The sequence below is a fragment of the Xyrauchen texanus genome, chromosome 9, assembly GCF_025860055.1.
Source record: "Xyrauchen texanus isolate HMW12.3.18 chromosome 9, RBS_HiC_50CHRs, whole genome shotgun sequence".
In the NCBI taxonomy this organism is placed as follows: domain Eukaryota; kingdom Metazoa; phylum Chordata; class Actinopteri; order Cypriniformes; family Catostomidae; genus Xyrauchen; species Xyrauchen texanus.
The window spans coordinates 25,056,607-25,079,178 of record NC_068284.1 but is presented as its reverse complement, the minus strand read 5'-3'; the positions used below and the strand labels follow the sequence as shown (position 1 = coordinate 25,079,178).

At 38.2% G+C, this 22,572-nt stretch overlaps 1 protein-coding gene across 1 annotated transcript; it reads left to right on the top strand.

Moving 5' to 3' along the window:
* The first annotated feature begins 12,329 nt into the window (after positions 1-12,329).
* Positions 12,330-22,567, top strand: LOC127649700 (tumor susceptibility gene 101 protein-like). Its single transcript, XM_052134934.1, has 6 exons — positions 12,330-12,507; positions 21,158-21,248; positions 21,500-21,565; positions 21,653-21,819; positions 21,908-22,106; positions 22,536-22,567. Exons 1-6 carry the CDS (start codon positions 12,463-12,465, stop codon positions 22,565-22,567), a joined length of 600 nt encoding a protein of 199 aa, XP_051990894.1. The 5' UTR covers positions 12,330-12,462.
* The last annotated feature ends 5 nt before the right edge of the window (positions 22,568-22,572 follow it).

Below are 22,572 nucleotides of genomic sequence, written 5' to 3'. Positions count from 1 at the left end.
GGTTGTTAGTGACTGCCGTGCATGAGTTACCACCGTGCGCTCTCTGGTGATGTCACAGTCCTGTCACCTTGTCAGCTTGGGTTTTGTCTGACAAGGACAGTGGCATCACCGTCCCCTGTCTGTCTTGTGTTTCGTGTATGTTCTTTGTGTGAGCTCACGGGTCCAGTTGTAAGTGACCGCCATGCATGAGTTACCGCCGTGCACTCTCTGGTGATGTCACAGTTCTGTCACCTTGTCAGGTTGGGTTTTGTCTGACAAGGGCCATGGCATCATCATCTCCTCTCTGTCTTGTGTTTCCTGTATGTTCTTTGTATGAGCACACGTGTCCAGTTGTTGGTTACTGCCGTGCATGAGTTACTTCCATGCATGAGCTACTGCAGTGCACTCTCCGGTGATGTCACGGTCCTGTCTCCTTGTTAGGTTTAATTTTTTTCTGAAGAGAACATGGCATAATCGTTCCCTGTTTGTTTTGTTCCAAGCGTGTCAATGATTTTGCTCTCATATGCTTCAGGTGCCTCTGGAATGCGAAATTAGCATTTCCATGGGAACCCTGATTGTTTCCATGGGAATACTGTTCATGCCAACTTTCAGCTGTGAACGGCACCTGCTCCTTGTTTTCTCATGCCTATATTAATCTACGGCTTGTGTGTCATGTCCGGGGCTGGATTTTTTTTAATGTGGTTCAATGTTGAATGAAGTCTAGCTAATGCTGAATTTATTTGATGCCAATAAACTAACCTCGCTCTCTTTGCCTAGTTGGTCCTGTCTCGTGTATCTTTTTGGTTGCCTGACTCTGCCCGTGTGTCGGGAGTAGGGTTGCAACAGTATGAGACTTTCACGGTATGATAACCGTCTCAGAAAATATCATGGTTTCACGGTATCACAGTATACGGTATTACACAATTACTATTATTAGTGAAAACAGAAGGGTTATTTTATTAATTTATTTATTTTTGAGCAAACACTTTATTATAATTGAAACTTGAAACCATTTATTTTATTGAAGTGTGTGTTACACTTTTAAGAATGATGCGGCATCCATTCTTGGTACATATGTGTAAAATAAGTCTCCCTTTTGAAAATAAATAAATAGAAAAAATAAGAAAGCTAACAGAATTATAAACATGATCAAAAATATAATGTAGCTATAACATGTTATATAACAAAAGCATGTTAGTTTACATGTTAGCATAGCATGTTAAATGAACTACTAAATGAAAAATAACATCAGCTGTGTGAGCTATTGAAGTAATTTCCTATAATTATTAACAGTTAACATATACTGTAGGTGCACGACAGTGAGGCCAGACTGCTCTTGTCTGTCCCTTTAACTCAGTGGTTCTCAACTGGTTTTGCTTCAGGACGGATTTTACATTGCAAATCAAGTGTCGACCTGCCATAGATTAAACATAACCTGTATTTAATGTATCCTGGGTTGCATTTCCTTTTATGTTGCATAGTTTTGTTCATGGTTTTCCAGTACAAGGACATGCGTCAAGTGTCATTATTTTTGTTGTCAACAACAAAATCTACAGGAAGTTGTCTCTCCCCCTTTTAAATATTTAAGAGCATATTTACTTATATGAGCCCATTATTATCCCATTTGCTACCTAATATTACATATTTATACACATATTACACAGAAGGAAAGGCTCCTCATTACCATGGTTAGGTCAGTGTGCTAGTCTTAAATAATAGTAATAATAATAATAAATTAATGTATTTATGAAAAATAAATACTAGCTGAAACACATCTTGAAACTTTACCCGTTTACATGCTAAGAATCATGATGCGGGTCTCTTCGATGGATTAATTTTCAGCACACAACTGAATAACACAACTGCATGAATATGATAAATGATTACTGCAAGAGTTAAATTAACATACAGGTGTGAAGGGACTTCAACATTTCTAAATTGCACAAATAAAAAATACATTTACATATTCGTCTCTGGCTTGCTTTTGCCCGCATGTCAATGATGCCGAGATCTACTTTTATATTTAATTTAATCACTGAGAAGGTTTACCTGCAAAATTAGTAGCACCAAACATCACAAGCAGCCTCAATAATGGACACAGAGTAGCCGTATAACACTTTTCCTTGAGCAGAATATTGCACTACAGATCGCTAAGTTTGTTCAAAGGGGAAAGCGAGACATGCATAGTTGCCAGATTGCACAAAATAAGTATAACATTAGGTGGAATATTTCCAATTCTCTTATCTGGCAACCTTGAGCATGTTATACGCTTGTGGAGACGCATTACGTCCCAATACAAGTTAACTGAAATATTCAATGAAAAATAAAAACGCTTTCACGATAAATGAGCCTAATCCAGCCCGCGGGCCGTATGTTGCCCATGTCTGCTTTAGCTGTTTGCGAGATTATCATTAAATCTGCGTTGGCAGTCTTAAATAGTCTATCACTTGGGCGGCCGCCGAAATATCTTCAAAGGGAGAACCATGGCATTGCTCTTTCCCTGCTGTCCGCGACCCAGTCCGAATAGACCAGTTGAGAAACACTGCTTTAACTCACACACACACACTCATTTCAGACCCCCTCACCTTGCTTCTCTCAGACATTTTCTCCGCTGCGCACATGTGCGTGCGTGTGTGTTTGTGTGTGTCGCAAGTTGACAAGTCTGACAGGCAGACAAGGAATAAAGGAGATGCACACGCCGTCCGGTTGCATTTTTTTCTCAATACCGTAGATAAGCAAATGTACATGGTATGATAACCGTCAATTTTCAAACCGTGGTATACCGTGAAACTAGCTTTTTAGTAATGTAACTGTACACTGGAGTTTTAAATGCCCCTGAATACTCATGGCAAAGTTCTTCTTCGTTCTTTGCTCAGGGCTAGAAAGAAGTCTGTAACAGTCGAGCAATGATATACTGTTTGTGAACATTCAGACACCAGCTACTCCGCTGTGCAAGGCAATTGGAGGAGTATTTGAAAATGAAAACACACAAGACTACCTGTAAAACATGAACTAATGTGACATTAAAATGTGTTATATATGATTTGTCATGTTTAAATTCTGCATTTACGGTGCTAATGCGCTAACATAGCCATAATATGCACGGGTTAACCTATGTGATTGTAATTTATGATGACAATATACTACTGCAAAGATCGGTGTATATAAGAGTGTTAATGGGCATAATACAGAAAAAAATAATAATGATGAGAGGCATATTTCAATTTGGGAACATTTGTGAATGGCCTTTGGCTGCAGATGGCACATGAATGAAGCAAAATAGCATGCAACAGAATGATTGGGCACTTAAGGAGTATTTGAGTAGATTTGGTTCCTTTTGTATACTAACCCTTATTTAAAAAACATCACATGAAATGTTCTTTGAAAATGTCTCTATGCAAACGATTGTACAGATGTAGGTAAGTTTGTACCAGCTTGGCAACTCTGCTGTCATGCTGCGGAAACAGGACCCAAAAGCAGAGGGAAAACAGTCTAAGAGTCTTTATTTATATTCAATACAAAAGCGCTACAGTGCCAGCTCGGTCGAGCTCAATTAGAAAGCCACTGGGACGAGGAGAGTGTTAGTCAGTGTATGTGCTGTGGAGGTCCGGACCAATCTGTTGAAGAGTGGTCTGTTGCAAAGCAGAGCCCAGAAACAAGTTCCCAATATGCAGGCCAAAAAGAAGGAATCCTCCTTGAGCTCGATCACCAGACAATGGCGATCTGATGGGCAAACGCCTCTGGAGACAAAGCAACCAACAGAACAGAACTTCACACTAAACAGGAGAACAACTTTACGGTACAGCAAACAGTAACAGTCACAACAACAGTAGACAATGATCTGACATCAGACGTGACCAATGCAGGGGTTTAAATAAGAGAAACAAACATGAGGCAGATGTCACTCGCAGTCGAAGGTTGTAATAATCAGAGTTCCCAAGAAAATGTTGATGCAACATGCCAGCGACCCCCGAAATACACATTATAGATATTACAGTTTCATTTTCTGTTATTGCATGATCTTCTTTCAAGCTGCTTTGAAACAGTGTGTGTTGTGAAAAGTGCTATACAAATAAAAATTATTTGATAAGGGCAAACATAAACACTCTTTGACAGAAACAGATAAGGGAACGATGATGCCACGGTTGACAGAACCATGATATCACCGGAGAGCGCACGGCGGTGACGCACGCATGGCGGTCCAAACAACCGGACCAGTGTGCTCACACAAAGGGGGATCCCAAAAGACTAAGGCAGGCCGATGCCATGGTCCCGTCATGTAGAACCTAAACCTGACAAGGTGGCGGACCGTGACAAGCTGCATGCCGGTGTGTCCATGTTGGCTTATCTTCACTGACTGAAGAACATAACTTGAATTAGTTGTCAGCCTCAAAGTAGACGGAGCTTCAGATCAAACCCATCAATGATGTGAACCATTGGCCGTAAGGTCTTTTGCAATTGGTACAATGGTTTCCTGAGAGTTCATGCTGATGAGCTGTATCAAACCAATGAAACATATTCAAAAACACCTTCATTTTGGCCAGATTTTGTTCTAAATTACATCACACCCATTCATTCTTCGATTTTGCTTGAAGTATATCAGGGCTTTAAGGCTGAAAGTTTCTCAGGCCTTATAGCATTGCTTGTGTTAAAGGTGTATTTGCAGATAAATTTGCACTTGTCGATGGTTGAAGGGTAAATGCATGCATGGATAGCTTTAGAGAGGTGCCGATGTTAAATGTGCTGTGGCAGGCTGAGGGGTTAACAGACGACTGCTCTTTTCCATTGGGGGGTTACTCTCTTGCCTTTTCCCTGTAGTAAAGCAAGCCGAGCTCTGGTCAGAGATGCCCACTGATTCTCATTAAGAGATGCCAAATCATTATGGATCCCTTCCCTTTCTGCAAAGCTCTTCTAAACCTCTGGCGGCTCACGGCTGCGAGCTATCATTAGCAGATGACAAACCCCATTAGATAGCCCCCTCTCTGGGCTGGAGTGGATCTGACAAGCCCTCTTTAGCCCTCAACCAGTTCAAATGCACAAAAATACATGAAATATTGTTTGGTAAATATACACATACAGAAACTGAACAACATACATACATTTAGACCCTCTCACAAGATGTACACTACAGTTCAAAAGTTTGGGGTCACTTGCCTGAAATGTTTCTCATGGTCTTAAAAACCTTTTATCTGAAGGCGTATGCTTAAATGTTTGAAATTAGTTTTGTAGAAAAAATATAATTGTGCCAACATATTAATTTATTTAATTGCAAAACTAAACTTTTATTTAAAAAAAAGGTTTTGAAATGGATGACTTGGACTTAATAGATAAGAAAAGGAGCCACTAAGTGCCCAGCATATAGATGGGAACGATTCTATACTGTTTAACCTGACAGAACATTTTTGTTGTATTTCTATCTATCTTTCACTTTAAAGTCATGTGGTTATAGATCTGAGAAAGCCTTATTACAGTAAGAGAAGTTGGGGTCTTTTCCACTTTTCCATCTGGATTGCTTTGACGCAGAGTCCCACCCTGACAGACCAAAAGCCTTGCACCCTGCATCAGGTTTTAATTACAAGCATTTGGGTGGAACCAATAGCTTTACTTAGCTCTACCCACAAAGTCCAGCACGTCTACTAATTTAAAGGGCTTTGTTGCCTGTGGGACGTTTATATCCTTCCAGGCAGTATGCGATCCATGCCCACTTTCATGTGGAAAACACTGCATGTGACAAGGAGACTTAGCTGCTTGTAATGTCGGCATTATTGAACCTCAGAGAAGTTTTCAAATGGGCCCTCAGACAGCATTGGTCTGTTTGTGTCTGATTCAAGTGTGTGCAGCAGCTGTGTACAGCCTAACCCAGAATCAATAAAGACTGTCAAGCCTTGTGTGTGCACTTTGTGGTTGTGTGTGTGTATGTGACAAGTAAGGGGGACTTGCAAGGCTTAATGCACAGCTGGGGAAATTCATTCCAGGGGCAATATAGGGAAGAAGGCCTGCTGTTTCTTTTCCCTCACCAAAGTGAAACGCATGAAGAGCCTGTGCAATGATGTGTGCTTCCATTGTCTGGACAGGAAGTAGGGCAGTGGCACAATGAGGCCTGGACCTAGGAGACCATCTCACCTCTGCTGGCGAAAACTGTTATGCTACAGCCAGGTGATTCACATGAGAGTGCTTTCTGGAAAACTATTACAGTGTCAAGGAGCACCTCACAAAAGTCATCTTGTTAGTAAGCTCGCTGATATTTTAGATGTGCTGAAATATAGAGGCATAGTGTGTCTCAATCAGCTCCATAGTTCACTAGTAAGTGCACTGTCTAAGGAGTTCCATTTTCAAAATATATTCCGGTGCTCTGGATCACACATTTAGGTCCATAGAAATAGCCAGAAAAAACTATAAAAACCCAATCAGATATCAAGTTCAGGGCTAAATAAAACATACAATGAACATTTGGTCATATTAGACATTTTTAATCAAAATATCTGGTGAAATAACAAGAAGAACAGGAGGCTTATACTAAAATGATCCTGAAAATGAAAGATCAAGATAAGATAAATCTTTAACGTGAATTTCCATGATGCATTGTCTCTCTTTCGGCAAGAGTACTCATACTGTTAGGGGTCACCTTCACACTATGGCATAATCACACGTGGCAGGTAGATATTGTCATCAGCAGACACAGGGTTGTGCCATCACAACTGAGTGACAACTGCATTTGTTACACTGCTTCTCTTATCTGTGCCTTGCCATCATAAATCACTTTTCTTTCTGGGCCCTGCCCGTCCACCCACTCAGTCCTGTGTCCTGGCCATTTCATAGGTGTAGAAAAAATGAACTTGGGGGTGGAAATAAGTCTGAAAATGAGTCTGTGTTATCTTGCAAGGCTAGTGCAAGATTGTTTTGCCCAACTACACAGAACTTATATTCTGGATGCTCTCAGTCACTATAAGACCATGCATTTGGCCTGTAAGCAAGGGCTTCGCTTTGGCTTGAACATCATTTACATGATTCCATTGATCATGGTATAAATATGGGGTGGGGGGGGTTGTACTTGCTTGTTTTGATTATTGGGGGGGTGGGGGCCAGGGGTGTAGATACCTGTAAGTCTGTAAAATTGTTTTTTCTACAATTATCTGAACAGCTTTTTTATTATGTAGAATCAGTCTTATATTTAGAAATACAGTCAGATGCTTTAAAGCACGATTTTGTCATACATTATGTCAAATGAACTACAAAAACATCCCATGAGGATCCGGCCACCTTGAAGTAAATATGCATGTTAAAATGATTTCACAAGCAACTGGACTTTCCTTTTCTTTTTATTAAAATTTTTTTTTTTTTACTAGAATTTCAGCTTTGTATGTTTGAATGGAAAAAGTATTGACTATCTAGAAATGGAAAACAACTCTGAACTGCTCAGTAAATCTATAAGCTACTTTTGCTTGTTCCATGTGATTTAGGTTGCAACTTCAGTGACGTGAAAGAGATTTTCTGTATTATACCTGTATTATACCGACATCTAGTGTTGAATAAGAGCTGGGGCAACACTGGAAGCTGTTTGTGCTGTTCGATTCTAGACATTTTTGAATCGACTCTAATTCCAGATTTTCGGAATCGATTTCAAGAGTTGGTTCCAGAATAATTTACTTGAGATAAAACGGCAGGCAAAGTATAATCTTATGATAAACAATATAACAATACAGCATAAGCATAATTTATTATTTATATTATGAATGACAAAAGAAACTGACATTTTGTGTAGTGATGTATATTGTAATTATTTTGGGTCTATAGTTGAACCAACGTGCAACGCTTATAATTTGGCTGAGAAGATGTGCCTGGGATGCATTCCGAATCACTACAGCAAATAAAATTAAAAAGCAACATTTCGCCTACACAATGAAACTGCATATGCTACCACTTGTGCTTGTTTAAAAAATAATATTTACAGTGAGGAAAATAAGTATTTGAACACCCTGCTATTTTGCAAGTTCTCCCACTTGGAAATCATGGAGAGGTCTGAAATTGTCATCGTAGGTGCATGTCCACTGTGAGAGACATAATCTAAAAAAAAAAATCCAGAAATCACAATATATGATTTTTTTAACTATTTATTTGTATGATACAGCTGCAAATAAGTATTTGAACACCTGTCTATCAGCTAGAATTCTGACCCTCAAAGACCTGTTAGTCTGCCTTTAAAATGTCCACCTCCACTCCATTTATTATCCTAAATTAGATGCACCTGTTTGAGGTTGTTAGCTGCATAAAGACACCTGTCCACCCCATACAATCAGTAAGAATCCAACTACTAACATGGCCAAGAACAAAGAGCTGTCCAAAGACACTAGAGACAAAATTGTACACCTCCACAAGGCTGGAAAGGGCTACGGGAAATTGCCAAGCAGCTTGGTGAAAAAAGGTCCACTGTTGGAGCAATCATTAGAAAATGGAAGAAGCTAAACATGACTGTCAATCTCCCTCGGACTGGGGCTCCATGCAAGATCTCACCTCGTGGAGTCTCAATGATCCTAAGAAAGGTGAGAAATCAGCCCAGAACTACACGGGAGGAGCTGGTTAATGACCTGAAAAGAGCTGGGACCACCGTTTTCAAGGTTACTGTTGGTAATACACTAAGACGTCATGGTTTGAAATCATGCATGGCACGGAAGGTTCCCCTGCTTAAACCAGCACATGTCAAGGCCCGTCTTAAGTTTGCCAATGACCATTTGGATGATCCAGAGGAGTCATGGGAGAAAGTCATGTGGTCAGATGAGACCAAAATAGAACTTTTTGGTCATAATTCCACTAACCGTGTTTGGAGGAAGAAGAATGATGAGTACCATCCCAAGAACACCATCCCTACTGTGAAGCATGGGGGTGGTAGCATCATGCTTTGGGGGTGTTTTTCTGCACATGGGACAGGGCTGACTGCACTGTATTAAGGAGAGGATGACTGGGGCCATGTATTGCGAGATTTGGGGAACAACCTCCTTCCCTCAGTTAGAGCATTGAAGATGGGTCGAGGCTGGGTCTTCCAACATGACAAATACCCGAAGCACACAGCCAGGATAACCAAGGAGTGGCTCTGTAAGAAGCATATCAAGGTTCTGGCGTGGCCTAGCCAGTCTCTAGACCTAAACCCAATAGAGAATCTTTGGAGGGAGCTCAAACTCTGTGTTTCTCAGCGACAGCCCAGAAACCTGACTGATCTAGAGAAGATCTGTGTGGAGGAGTGGGCCAAAATCCCTCCTGCAGTGTGTGCAAACCTGGTGAAAAACTACAGGAAACGTTTGACCTCTGTAATTGCAAACAAAGGCTACTGTACCAAATATTAACATTGATTTTCTCAGGTGTTCAAATACTTATTTGCAGCTGTATCATACAAATAAATAGTTAAAAAATCATACATTGTGATTTCTGGATTTTTTTTTTAGATTATGTCTCTCACAGTGGACATGCACCTACAATGACAATTTCAGACCCCTCCATGATTTCTAAGTGGGAGAACTTGCAAAATAGCAGGGTGTTCAAATACTTATTTTCCTCACTGTATATTTAAAAGAAAATCCAAAGATATTATTATTTTATTATTTTTTAACGTCAGGTTCTTGTGCTCGTCTGGTTTATTCCTACAATGGAAACGTAAATAAAAAAACTTAATTTCGAAAAATAAATGTCCGAGCTTTGGAATCGTCTTTCAATTACAGCGCCTCCTATTCTAAGAATAAGTTATTGACTCCCCTTTCTACTGTTTACCGCCGTATCAGGAGTATCAGCTGTTTACTGAACAATCAGGAACAGCTTTTTAAACTGTGCTTGACATTTGGGCGTGCACATAGAGGAGGACCTAACCTGGAGCACTAACACCACAGTACTGGTAAAGAAAGCACAGCAGAGACTTCACATCCTGATGATCCTTAGGAATAACCACCTCACCCAAAAAGTGATTCTGTCCTTCTACCACTGCTCCATAGAGAGCATAGCATGCTGACTTTTTGTATATATATATTCTGTGTGTGGTTTGCCAGCTGCACAGAAATAGAGAGGAAAGCGCTCCAGAGGGTCGTCAGGGGAGGCTGGGGGAGGATAAACTCTGCCTCCCCTGAGAATTTGAGAAATAATCTGTCCATCTGATCAGAGGCGGCGGCAGCCGATTTTGCCGGGGCTTCAGCCCCGAATGTTTTGAGTGTAGCCCCGAATGTATTTTGAATAGTTGACTGACAAATATGAAACCGGACATAAGCCTATGTAAACCCCCGAAATCATAAGTTGCCTTATTTCATTGTGCTTTGGCTTCGCACATACTGCATACAGCCTGTAAAAATAGACATAGGCATAATCTAGCCTATAGAATAAGTTCCTTTGCTGTCAATAGTCTATGGGCGACTCCGTTTCTTCCTCTCTGTTGAATATGCAGCAGGTAGGGGAGGAGCTTGACATCAACTAACGTTACTTAGTGGCGAGTTAACGGCAATTAGCAGGAAAGACAGCAAAAATTAAGCAAATGAGGCTTTGGGGATTTTTGCGAAAGAAGTCAGTGGGTAAGAATTCACATTTGTTTTTGTCCTTAAAGTCTTAAGATCATCATCTAGCTGGCTTTCACCTACAGTAGGCTAAACCTCAAGAGTTGTAGCCTCTAACCTCCTTGTATAGATTGACACAGCTTGGTAGCTCTGAGTTAACGCAGTTGCCTCTCATGCCAGAGACTGCAGTTTGAGCACAGTTCGGAGCGTACTTCTCTTGTTTATCAAGTGTTGTTTTCGCTAAGGATAACCAATAAACATTAACATAAAATGTATGTGTGACTTGTTTCGTGATATTAGTTTGTAGGAAATATACACTTTGATTTGATTAAATGGTTTTGTAGAGTGTAGCAAAGATGAGCAACAGACTGAGGAGCAGCAGCAGCAGCTGTGCCAGAATCAGGCATGGAAACAATTAATAAGTCACTTTACTTTAGAGAAAGTTAAAAGTGAAACATTGTTTATCTCAATGATCCTAATGAAAGGATTTTGACAGATGAATTATTCTCATAGAGATGATGAGAATTATATACAGTTCGATGCCAGTGTGTCAATGAACTTAGAGTAAAGTCATTCATGTATTGCTTTAACTTAGGATCTTATACATCATTTTGACTATTTATGTCAAAAAATATAAATTATTTATATTCAATATTTTTTTTTACCTCACTTTACTCACTATAACTCTTTTGTGATGACTTTATGTTAATGTACATGAAAATTCAAGAATCATGATAGATCTTAGGGCAATCCCACTGATCTGCTCTTCCCAATACATTTTCTTCAATGGTATTGGTCTACAATTTGAAATATGTAGCACTTGATGAATTAGTTTTTTGAAGCTGATTTGCAATAAGTTATGTGCTGTATCTGTTCTTTTGCATCACAGATGATTCAGGGAGGAGAGAGGATGTTGAGTATAGTACTAGAGTGGAAGATTTAGGAACTGTAGAAACAGGCCCAGCAGGAGCAAAACTCAAAGAATACCCTCTCACCAGCTTTGGACTACAGGGAAGTGGTTGCTAGTGTGAAAATAAAATTGTCTGGGCTAAGCCCCGGATGTCCTTCAATGCTGGAAACGCCTCTGCATCTGATGATAAATTACAATTTAAAAGTGGATTGTTTTGTGCATATTTTTCCATCACTAGCAAATGAGTGGGGTCTGACACAACAAAAATCCAGTTTAAGCCCTATAGTCTAATAGGGGCCCTGTGCCTATCTCTGGGTTCCTGGCTTAGAAAAAGATATGCACTAAAACAGATTGTGTGTAGTATAGCTTAATTTTGCGCCGATTTTTTCAATTGTTTATGTTGCCCCCCCAAACATGATATCCTGGTAACCCCTCTGGTCGTCATCACCACCCAGAAGATCATTGGCTGCCCTCTCAGCTCCCTGGAAGATTAACAGTTCCCATTGTTCTGGTCAATAAAAAGACCAGAACATACTTAAAGATCCATCTCACCCTGGACACTCCCTGTTTTCCAAGTTTCAGGACAATGAAATCACGAACAAATAGATAAAAATGTGTTGATCCGTTTTATGTGTGGTATAATGTGTGTTAATTTCCTTTAAAATCATTTTCTTTTTTAATATTTTTAGATGTTATTTTATATTTATATACCTATTGCTCTTTAGTTGATGTTGCACTGATCGGATTGCATCCAATTTCGTTGTACATGTACAATGACAATAAGAAATTATATTCCATTATATTTTCTAAAACACTTAAACGACGTACACTCAACAAGACACACTCAAAATGGCAGCTTACTACAGACAGATTTTAACTTTCGGTATCAATGAGACGTGGTGACGTTAGTTGGCAAAAGAAAACAAAAACTGTCTGACTGGCATGTAAACTTAAAACGATGAAAGAAGCGACAGATATTATTTTCCACTCTTCATATAACGTTACTTGACGCTGAATGTATGACTGGCGCAGGTGCAAAGGGTGAACATGTCGCGTGTTACAGCTGATCTTCAGTATAAAACACTTGTCGAGGTACGTTTTACTGTCAGCAGTAGCGAGGCAGCTAATGTTTACCAGGTTGTAATAGTTAATAAGCTAACTGAAAATAACACAGCATTAAGGTCAAAGCGCACTGCATTCACAGAAGTGTTGTAAGTGCCACTAAAATGTCTTCATAGTGTCTTACAAAAATTTGCACGGTAACCATAGATTCCGTCACAAATGTCAGTAACGACTGATATTGCCACCCGTCTCGTAAAATACGGGATCATCCCGTATTTAAAGATAAATTAATTTGTCCTGTAACTAAGCTGGTCTATGGAAGCCGGTTTCCGCCACAGTTAAATAAAAAAAGGTGATTTTGTAAGTCAATATAATGAGATACTAAGTCATTATTATGAGAAACTTTCTCATAATAATGACTTAGTATCTCGTAATAATGACTTAGTATCTCATAATAATGAGAAACTTTCTCATAATAATGACTTAGTATCTCATAATAATGACTTAATATCTCGTAATAATGACTTAGTATCTCATAATAATGACTTAGTATCTTGTAATAATGACTTAGTATCTCGTAATAATGACTTAGTATCTCATAATAATGAGAAACTTTCTCATAATAATGACTTAGTATCTCATAATAATGACTTAGTATCTCGTAATAATGACTTAGTATCTCATAATAATGACTTAGTATCTTGTAATAATGACTTAGTATCTCGTAATAATGACTTAGTATCTCATAATAATGACTTAGTATCTCATAATAATGACTTAGTATCTCGTAATAATGACTTAGTATCTCATAATAATGACTTAGTATCTCGTATTCAAATAAAGACCAATCTTTTCAGTTAAGAGCTTGTGTTCTTTGTTTCTGACCCTCTGTCCCTCAAAGTAGGCAAGTTCACAGTAGTTTAATTTGCTTCTTATCATTCATATTCTGTTAAAATTCACCTCTGGTGCCGTTCTAAATGCATGAATGTGAACCGAACTATTGAGCATCTACATCTGAGATGCTGTTCTTGAGTAGCGCCCAAATATTGCGCACCACTGTGAAGGCTAAGTGACATTTTTGGAAAATGTTATCAAGGTTTTACATTTGCCTATAGTAAGACTATATAAGTGAATTTCCCCGTTTCCAGCTTTTTCCCCAAACAGTTAATGAACAAATGGTGGCACAGAAGGCCTCGGGAGAGCATTTGTTTAATTCTTGCTAATATTCCTCACTTAATGTTTTGACATTTTGGGCTTGACCCATTTTTTTGTGCTCAGGAGTGTACAATGCCAGCCAATACATTTGGTTGTAACTGCAAGATTTTAGTGAGAAAAGCAGTTTCATTGTTGCCCACAGCTGGCACAAATGAAAATCAAGTTTTTCTAGTCGAATGTTTAAAGCTGAACGAGTACTCGATTAATCAATTACTTGTGCAACATGTTGTAATACTACCAATGTCAGTGCAAGAATGGATTTGCCGGCTTATATTTGAGTTTGGAGCTAAAATGTTAATCTCTAACACAATACTTTTAAACTTTTATGAACATTATCTGTGTTAATCTGTATCTGTTTCACCGTTTCATGTTCCAGTGTCTCTATTGTTTCCTCAGGGACATTCCTCTGTCTCAAGAATTCCTTTAGATCTTCCATCCTGTAGACAAACATATGTCAGTTATGAAATTTAAGCCATCACCTAAATAACAAATTTAAAATCAAGTATTTTATTTAAATAACATCCAATAGCACCCAGAGTAACTTTTTTTAAACATGGAATGTAAACCTACGTTTTGGATGGGCATCTTTTTAAAACAGTGCAAGTATATAAATGTTAGGTTCATTTTTCCAAGATGTATTGCTTGTCACATTGTTTTATTATTTATTTACATATCACATTGTAACAGTAAACGTAAAACTAACTTTACCACAGTGTGCAAGCGCACATCCACAGTTAAAACGATCCCCAGTTGATTCATAACAGCTCGAACCCACAGGTACACACGCAGGTCTGAACACTTTCTTTCCAGCGCTCATACGCACGCACACACACGTTACTCCAATAAACCTCCGTTAGTAGGTCTAAAGTGACGCTTTCGAATCCGTAACGGAGACTTTGTACGCAAGACCCTAGGTGAAGAACTAAAAACAGTGAGGTTCACCCCTGAATCCCTGACGTAAGAACGTAGTTATACTCACAAGAGCGTTTTAGGAATTAAAACCTGAAAATGTCTTGAGGTGTAACAACTGTGGTATTATAAACGAGATTATTATATATGTATTTTAATAATGCACACCTCGCTTGCGGTGTGAAACCGATTCGCGAGTCAACACACTTGCCCTGCACTTACATCGCGCTAAATTGTTGTTATTTGCAAACCTCTTGCTATAAAACTATACTTACTTTCAAAAGAGTTGTGCTGTTGTCATTTGTGTGATCCGTCTCAATCTGAAACGCACAATTCGTCTGACTGAGCACATTGCGCATGCGCACAGTAAGTCATTATTATGAGAAAGTTTCTCATTATTACGAGATACTAAGTCATTATTATGAGAAAGTTTCTCATTATTACGAGATACTAAGTCATTATTATGAGATACTAAGTCATTATTACGAGATACTAAGTCATTATTATGAGATACTAAGTCATTATTATGAGAAAGTTTCTCATTATTATGAGATACTAAGTCATTATTATGAGAAAGTTTCTCATTATTACGAGATACTAAGTCATTATTATGAGATACTAAGTCATTATTACGAGATACTAAGTCATTATTACGAGATACTAAGTCATTATTATGAGATACTAAGTCATTATTATGAGAAAGTTTCTCATTATTATGAGATACTAAGTAATTATTACGAGATACTAAGTCATTATTACGAGATACTAAGTCATTATTATGAGATACTAAGTCATTATTACGAGATACTAAGTCATTATTATGAGATGCTAAGTCATTATTATGAGATACTAAGTCATTATTACGAGATACTAAGTCATTATTATGAGAAAGTTTCTCATAATAATGACTTAGTATCTCATTATATTGACTTACAAAATCACCTTTTTTTATTTAACTGTGGCGGAAACCGGCTTCCATACTGGTCAGATGGCGTCACGGTGAAATCGTTCCATATCGCCAATTTAACATTGATGTAAGTTGGAAAATGTGCCTACGGTGGGTAAGGGACCGTCTGAAAAGTCCACACATTGTGCTGAGAATTGAGTTTGTTTTTCTATATAAATGTTCAATAAGACCAAACAATGTATGAATACAATCATAAAGACAAATACATGATGCATGTACTGGAAATTATGGCTGCACAATTAATCGAAATGAAATCGAAACCGCGATATGACCTTATGCGATTATTAAATTAGCATTAACAGTAACACCTGTAGAGTCCTCTTCTCCTGTCATTTGTTTACCTCACGAGAGAGCGTGTCGCCCTTATTACACTCCCCGCGGAAACTTCTTCTTCTTCTTCTTCTTCTTCTTCTTCTTCTTCTTTAGAGTTTATCGGCAGCTTGCATCCATTAGCGTTGCACTACCGCCATCTTCCGGCTTTATTTCCTGTCATGTCCAGTTACATCATATTCTTCTCATCAGTCCTGTTCTTGATAAAAATAATAAAATATTTCCTCTGCTTTGTTCATTCTCCCCACTTTCCAGTATTTCCTTCATTCCTGTCCCTATTGCTCCAATTTTTCCAAACTCTTCCATCATATTTTTCCTCTGTTCTTTATATTGTCTGCAACTAAACAACACATGCTCTATATTTTCTGCAACCTGACAACAACCACAAAAACCAGTTGGGTGCTTCCCTATAATGTGTAGTGTGCTATTCAAATTACTGTGACCTATCCTTAATCTGGTCATAACTACTTCTTCTTTTCTATTCCCTCCCCTATTCTTCACAGCCCCAACTTTACTTTGAATAGCATATAAATGTCTCCCTTTAGTTTCCATATCCCACTGATGTTGCCATTCTCTAATGGCTTCTTTCCGTATTATACTCTTTCCTTCAGACTTTGACAACTTAATATTTTCTTCAATATTCTCTTTTTAACAGCTTGTTTGGCTAACTTGTCCACTCTCTCATTACCCACAATGCCGATATGAGCAGGAATCCAAGTCAATTGAATCTCATAACATTTCCCCTTATTCTTGTGTATATTATCAATACTGAATACAGTAAATCCTGATGACTATTAGATATACCAGTCATGAGACTGTATAAAGCTGACACTGAATCACTTCCAATTAAAGCTTTTTTAATTTTGTTTTCCTCAATCCATTCTAGTGCCATCTTAATAGCGTATAATTCAACTGCATACACACTCAGATCATTTGTGGTTCGTCTGCTTATCTCACCTCTTTGGTTGAAAATGTAAACTGCAGCTCCAGTCTTTCCTGTTTCTGGATCCTTTGATCCGTCTGTATAAATCTGAATATACTCTTTATATTTAAAATCTATATTTCTATAAAATTCGCTACCAGATCTGTACTATTACTTACTGTTTTAACTTCAAGTAATTTAAAATCAACTTCCATGGTTTCTAGCTTCCATACCGGTGTATCAGGCCATATTATAGTTGGGCAGAATTCCTTTTCATACACTCCCAATTCTCTAGCCGCCTCATCTCCGACCCACCCAAAACTGAACTTTTGTGCTCTCTCCCTTTCCCAATTATCTTGTAATATCATTTTAGTTGGATGACTATCTCCATGCCCTTTTAGATTTACCCAATAATTTACAAGCAATTGTTTACGCCGGATGTTCAATGGCATTTCTCCGCTTCCACCTGTAGAGCACACACTGGTGATGTTTTAACTGCCCCTAGACATAATCTCAGTGCTTTAGCCTGCATTACATCAAGCCTCCTAAGTACAGATTTGGCTGCTGATCCATATGCCACACTTCCATAATCCATCCTTGATCTTATTAGATTTACATATATATATTTCAGTGATTTATACTCTGTTCCCCATTCTAGACCTGTTAAACATCTCATTAAATGTATTACTTTTTTACATTTGTCTTCTACATTTCTAATATGTTCTACCCAAGTTAACCTTGTGTCAAAGTTTACTCCTAAAAACGGAATGTTTTAACTCTCTCTAAATTACTTCCATATAGTTTTATATTAATATTTTCCTTGATTTTCTTCCCTGTAAAAAACATCACTTTAGTTTTCTCTATAGAAAATTTAACACCCCACTTTATTCCCCACTTCTCCACCTGCTGTATCCCTTCTTGTATTTTTTTAACTACATGTTCTGTATTTCTTCCTTTTTTCCATATTGCCCCATCATCCACAAAAGTGATCTTCCCATACCTATTGGTATATTCACATATATGTCATTAATCATTACTGAAAATAATGTGGGACTTACAACACTCCCTGAGGAGTTCCGTTTTCTATAACATGTTCACTTGATAAGTCTGCCCCTATTTTAACCTGAATTGTTCTTCCTTCCAGGAAATCCTTTATCCAGTTAAGAAAATTTCCTCTAATTCCCATATTATACAATTTAATCATTAGTCCCTCTCTCCATAGCATATCATATGCTTTTTCTACATCGAAAAATACTGCCACTACTGTCTCTTTATTTACTTGTGCTTTTCTTATGTTATCTTCCAAACACAATACTGCATCCATAGTATTCCTACCTCTTCTAAACCCACTTTGACATTCAACCACCATACCTCTTTTTTCCATAATATACATTAACCTCTCATTTATCATTCTTTCCATTAATTTACTGACATGAGATGTCAGAGCAATAGGTCTATAACTTGTGGGTTTACTAGCTTCTTTCCCAGGTTTTCTTATCGGCACAATAATTGCCTCCTTCCAGCTCTTTGGTAGTTTCCCTTCCTTCCACACTTTATTGTACAGCATCAACAACTTATTCTTCCCCTCCTCACTTAACTGTTTCAACATGCTATAACAAATGTCATCTTTTCCTGGTGCAGTCTTCCCAGTTTTGGCCATTGCTCTCTTTAATTCTCCCATGTTAAATAGTACATTTTGTTCATCCTCCACTTTCCCCATCTTCATAAGTACCTCTACATTTTCAGATTTAGTCTTCTCTCTGCCTCTCTTCCAAAAAGATCTGTTGTACTTTAACTTCTTTTTTCATCACTTCACATCCCCAAAATGCCACACTATGATTCCCTCCACAGTTACAACACTTTGGTCTTATTTCTTCCCCACACTTTCCATATTCATGATCACCACTACACCTAGCACACCTCCTCTTTCCTTTACATACATTAGCCATATGTCCAAATTCCTGGCAATTATAACATCTCACTGGCTTAGGTACATACTCTCTTATGCTGTATCTCATAAATCCATAATATACCTCTTTTGGTACCTCCTTTGTTTCAAACTCAACCAATACAGATTCTGTTTCTACTTTCTCCACTCCCCGTGTCATTCTTACTGCACTTTTAACTGATCTATTCTTCATTCTCAAGTTCTCCACCAACTCTTTCATATTTACAGTAATTGGAATTCCATATATCACTCCCTTACTTCCGCCATTTATTTTCTCCCCCACTCTTACTACTTTTACTATTTTTATTTTTCCAACACAACTCATCTTCTTTGCTTTTTCCATCTGTACTTCATTATTACATCCTACCAGTAGATTTCCATCTCCCAAAATTCTTGCATACTTCACTTCTCCTACCTTTTCTCTTATTACTTTAGTTAACTTAAGTGGATCCATTTTTTTAACTCCTCCTTCTCCCTCAAATCGTACCACTACATTAAACAATCTTATTTTAGGTTCCTTCCCTTCATCTTCTTCACTTTCCGTCCCATTTGAACTGACACAACCTTTTTTCTTTCTTTTACGACTAGCCTCCTTCTTATCCCTGCGCATTCTCCCTACTTCCTCCCACTCACTTTCCCTCCTCTCATCACTACCATTCCCCTCTGCTTCACTGTAATCCATACCATCCACCTGTATCCCTGCCACCCCTAGCAAGATTATTGGTTTAATGATCAACCAGAAGCTGTGAGACAGCACCGCTACCGGACCTATACAGGCCGTCGGCCGATGCTATCCCACACCACTTCCTAATCGACTCACCAACCAACAAGGTCGCACTTCGTTTTCCACCCAGTGCAAAAAATTTTTATTCCTCAGGTCTTGGATCCAGAATCAAGCCTTGCCAGCCCAGTCGACGGGAGGGACTCTGCTCCGGTGTCCAAATAAAATCAAAACTCTTTCCTCGTGCCGAACCTTCACCGGCCAACTTCAGACGTACCGCTAACCAGACCTGTGAGATGTTGGCAGTGTGATAGAAGCACCCTTCAGACGACCATCGATCCGCATGCCTGTTACATGAGTGACCGTGTGACGTCACAGCTGCCGGTCGGGTTCAAAAATCCCCCGCGGAAACAAGTGAAAGCGGAACTAATATTACCAACATCCCAAAAAAAAACAATTACACCAATGGGTTATCAGTTCAACTTCAGTTTGACATTGCCTCATTCTTTAAGACTATCTTATATACAGTAAATAATAATTTGTATAAGCCTACTAGTTTTTAAGGCCTAGAATAAAGAGTAATATTTATATTTCGTGTATACTGAATTATTCAATCAATCAACATTATTTTTGACAGCAAAAACTAGGCAACAACTATGGTTTTACCAACAGTGACATTGAGCAGAAAGCTTACATATAACCTGTTTTGACAGAGCTGCTGATAAATAGTGAAATAATCAGCATCGAATGATGAGATGAAAATTGGAGATCGGTGTCAGATGTTAAAATCCTGATTGGAGCATCCCTAATATTCAAGCTGACTGTTTCAAAAACTAATGTTGATGATTAGTAGGCTGAGACCCTATCAAAAAATGGACAAAAACACGTACACGGTGGATGGTAACATTTGGATATGAAGAAGACTTTGTTTCACTGTTTATATATTTATTTGTTTGTGGTTGAACTGAAAAAAGGTCTCAGTTTGGTTCTTTTTAAGAGGGCTCAAATGTGAAAACCCCAGTAGCCTTTTTGCAGTTGAACATGTGGAAAACATTACCATCATAATCGCAGTTCAAATCGCAATCGCAAAATGTTTCGGAAAAATCACAATATGACTTTTTGTCCAAATCTTGCAGCCCTACTGGAAATGATGATGCATGAACTTCATATATCGTGAAGGAAAAAATTAAACAAAGAAAATAAATAAAAAATTAAGAAATAAAAAATTAAGAAATATGTATAAACCATCCAAAATGTACATAAGTAAAAATGTTATTAATAACTAATATTAACTCAACACATTTACAACTAAACTGTGTCCCTTAAATTGTCCCTTATTTTAAAACTTAAAAACTGGCAACCCTAGTTACGAATGTTATCGTTAAAATGGGATCTCATCTTAAAAAGAAGCTGTCAGAACATATCTGTCTTTGTTTCAATACCACAATAACCACAGTTTTAGTAACAGTAGCTGTAGTAACCATGGTCAGTTTTGTAAGGTAAATGGTTCCTATTGAGGATTCGGTATGTCCGTGACCATATTTGGCATGCTGTAGGTTTCCCAAATGTCCATATATGTGCATGACAGTTTGTTTACCTGATGCGTGTTTATAAGATTACGCTGACATTTTATATCCCATCTTGTACATCTTCACTTTTTCTCATTAGTGTAATTACTGTTACCCCAACGAGGTGCTTGATGATATTAAAGCCGTGTCCACAGATTTCCCAGACCTGCAGCTGTACATGGACTTCTCTTGTAAGTTTCTTCTTGAAAACATATCTGAGATCTAAATGCAAATCTGTGAACATGATCTACAAATGATGCTTCTGGACAATGTTTAAATATTACAACAGTGTTGGGTACAAGCCAAATTTATGATTGTGGATGTCAGTTCACTTCACTGAAATGTATTTAACCAATAACCAACATTTACTTACTAGCTATGCAGACTTTTTGACTAGCTTATTGTGTGCGCTTCCTTAAGCATGTTTTCTTTCAACAAATAGACTTCCCCAACAATGATAAAAGGAAATTGGTTCATTTGGATGGCACTGTACCTGTAACGTATGAAGGTAACTAGTTTCAACAGCTTTATGGTATAACTCCCAACTATTGTTTCTAGTTGAAACTCATTATATCTGTATCATGTTCTTACAAAGGCAACAACTACAACATTCCAGTTTGCATCTGGATCCATGAGACCCATCCCAAAAACCCACCGAGGTGTAACGTCTGCCTCTCACCCTCTATGGTGATCAATGCTAAAAGCAACGATGTGGATGCACATGGCCGTGTTCTGCTCAACTGTCTCAGCAACTGGAAAATTGTAAGTCTGTTATATAGATTTTACACATTTTATTTATTCTGTTGAAAATTGTAATCATTTGTGTTTCACTCTGGTGTTTGATTCACAGGGCTGGTCAAACCTGTCAATAGTTCTGGAGGAGATGGTTGCTGCCTTTCAGCGTGAAACTCCCCTTTTTGCCACCTATCCGACCAGAACCCTGTCACTATCTTCCCAAGCAGAGCATTCATGCAGCAGTTCCATGCAGAACTCATCGGCAGCTCAACATGGAGTGTCCATCTCAACAGTGAATCAGCATGCCAACAACAGTAAACATTGATTCTGTGCTCAATACTAGTGCAAAATGAACTGTTCACTACTCCAAGTGTTCACCTTTCGCATAGGACTTTTAAAGGAATTTGGACTCCCTCCCTCCTTTTCTTTAAAAAAAGCACAAATCTGGGTTACAGTGAGGCAATGCCTTTGTAATGCCATTTGTCCAATTAAATTAGAAGACCCAGACTAACAGTTATAAAAGTTACATTAAACTTCTTCCAGAATTGTTTTTATAGAGGTTAATAAAAGTAACGATAGTCATGTTTTTCATGGTGTACTTATTTACACATCAAAGGCAACAATCACATCTCAGTGTCTTCACATCATCCCTTTGTACCTTTACCACACGGTATTGGCATCTGTGATATTTAGTGTGTTGGTAGACAAAGATAAAATCTTCTACAAATGGTTTACTCCATTAGCTCTACCCAAGAGTACAAAGTCCTCTTTGTAAATCTT

Bases quoted from the DNA above. Each gene is read 5' to 3' on its own strand.
- LOC127649700 (XM_052134934.1), top strand. From the start codon at position 12,463: ATGTCGCGTGTTACAGCTGATCTTCAGTATAAAACACTTGTCGAG. The intron at 12,508-21,157 runs GTACGTTTTACT...TTTTCTCATTAG, and splicing joins AGTATAAAACACTTGTCGAG to TGTAATTACTGTTACCCCAA. The intron at 21,820-21,907 runs GTAAGTCTGTTA...TTTGATTCACAG, and splicing joins GTCTCAGCAACTGGAAAATT to GGCTGGTCAAACCTGTCAAT.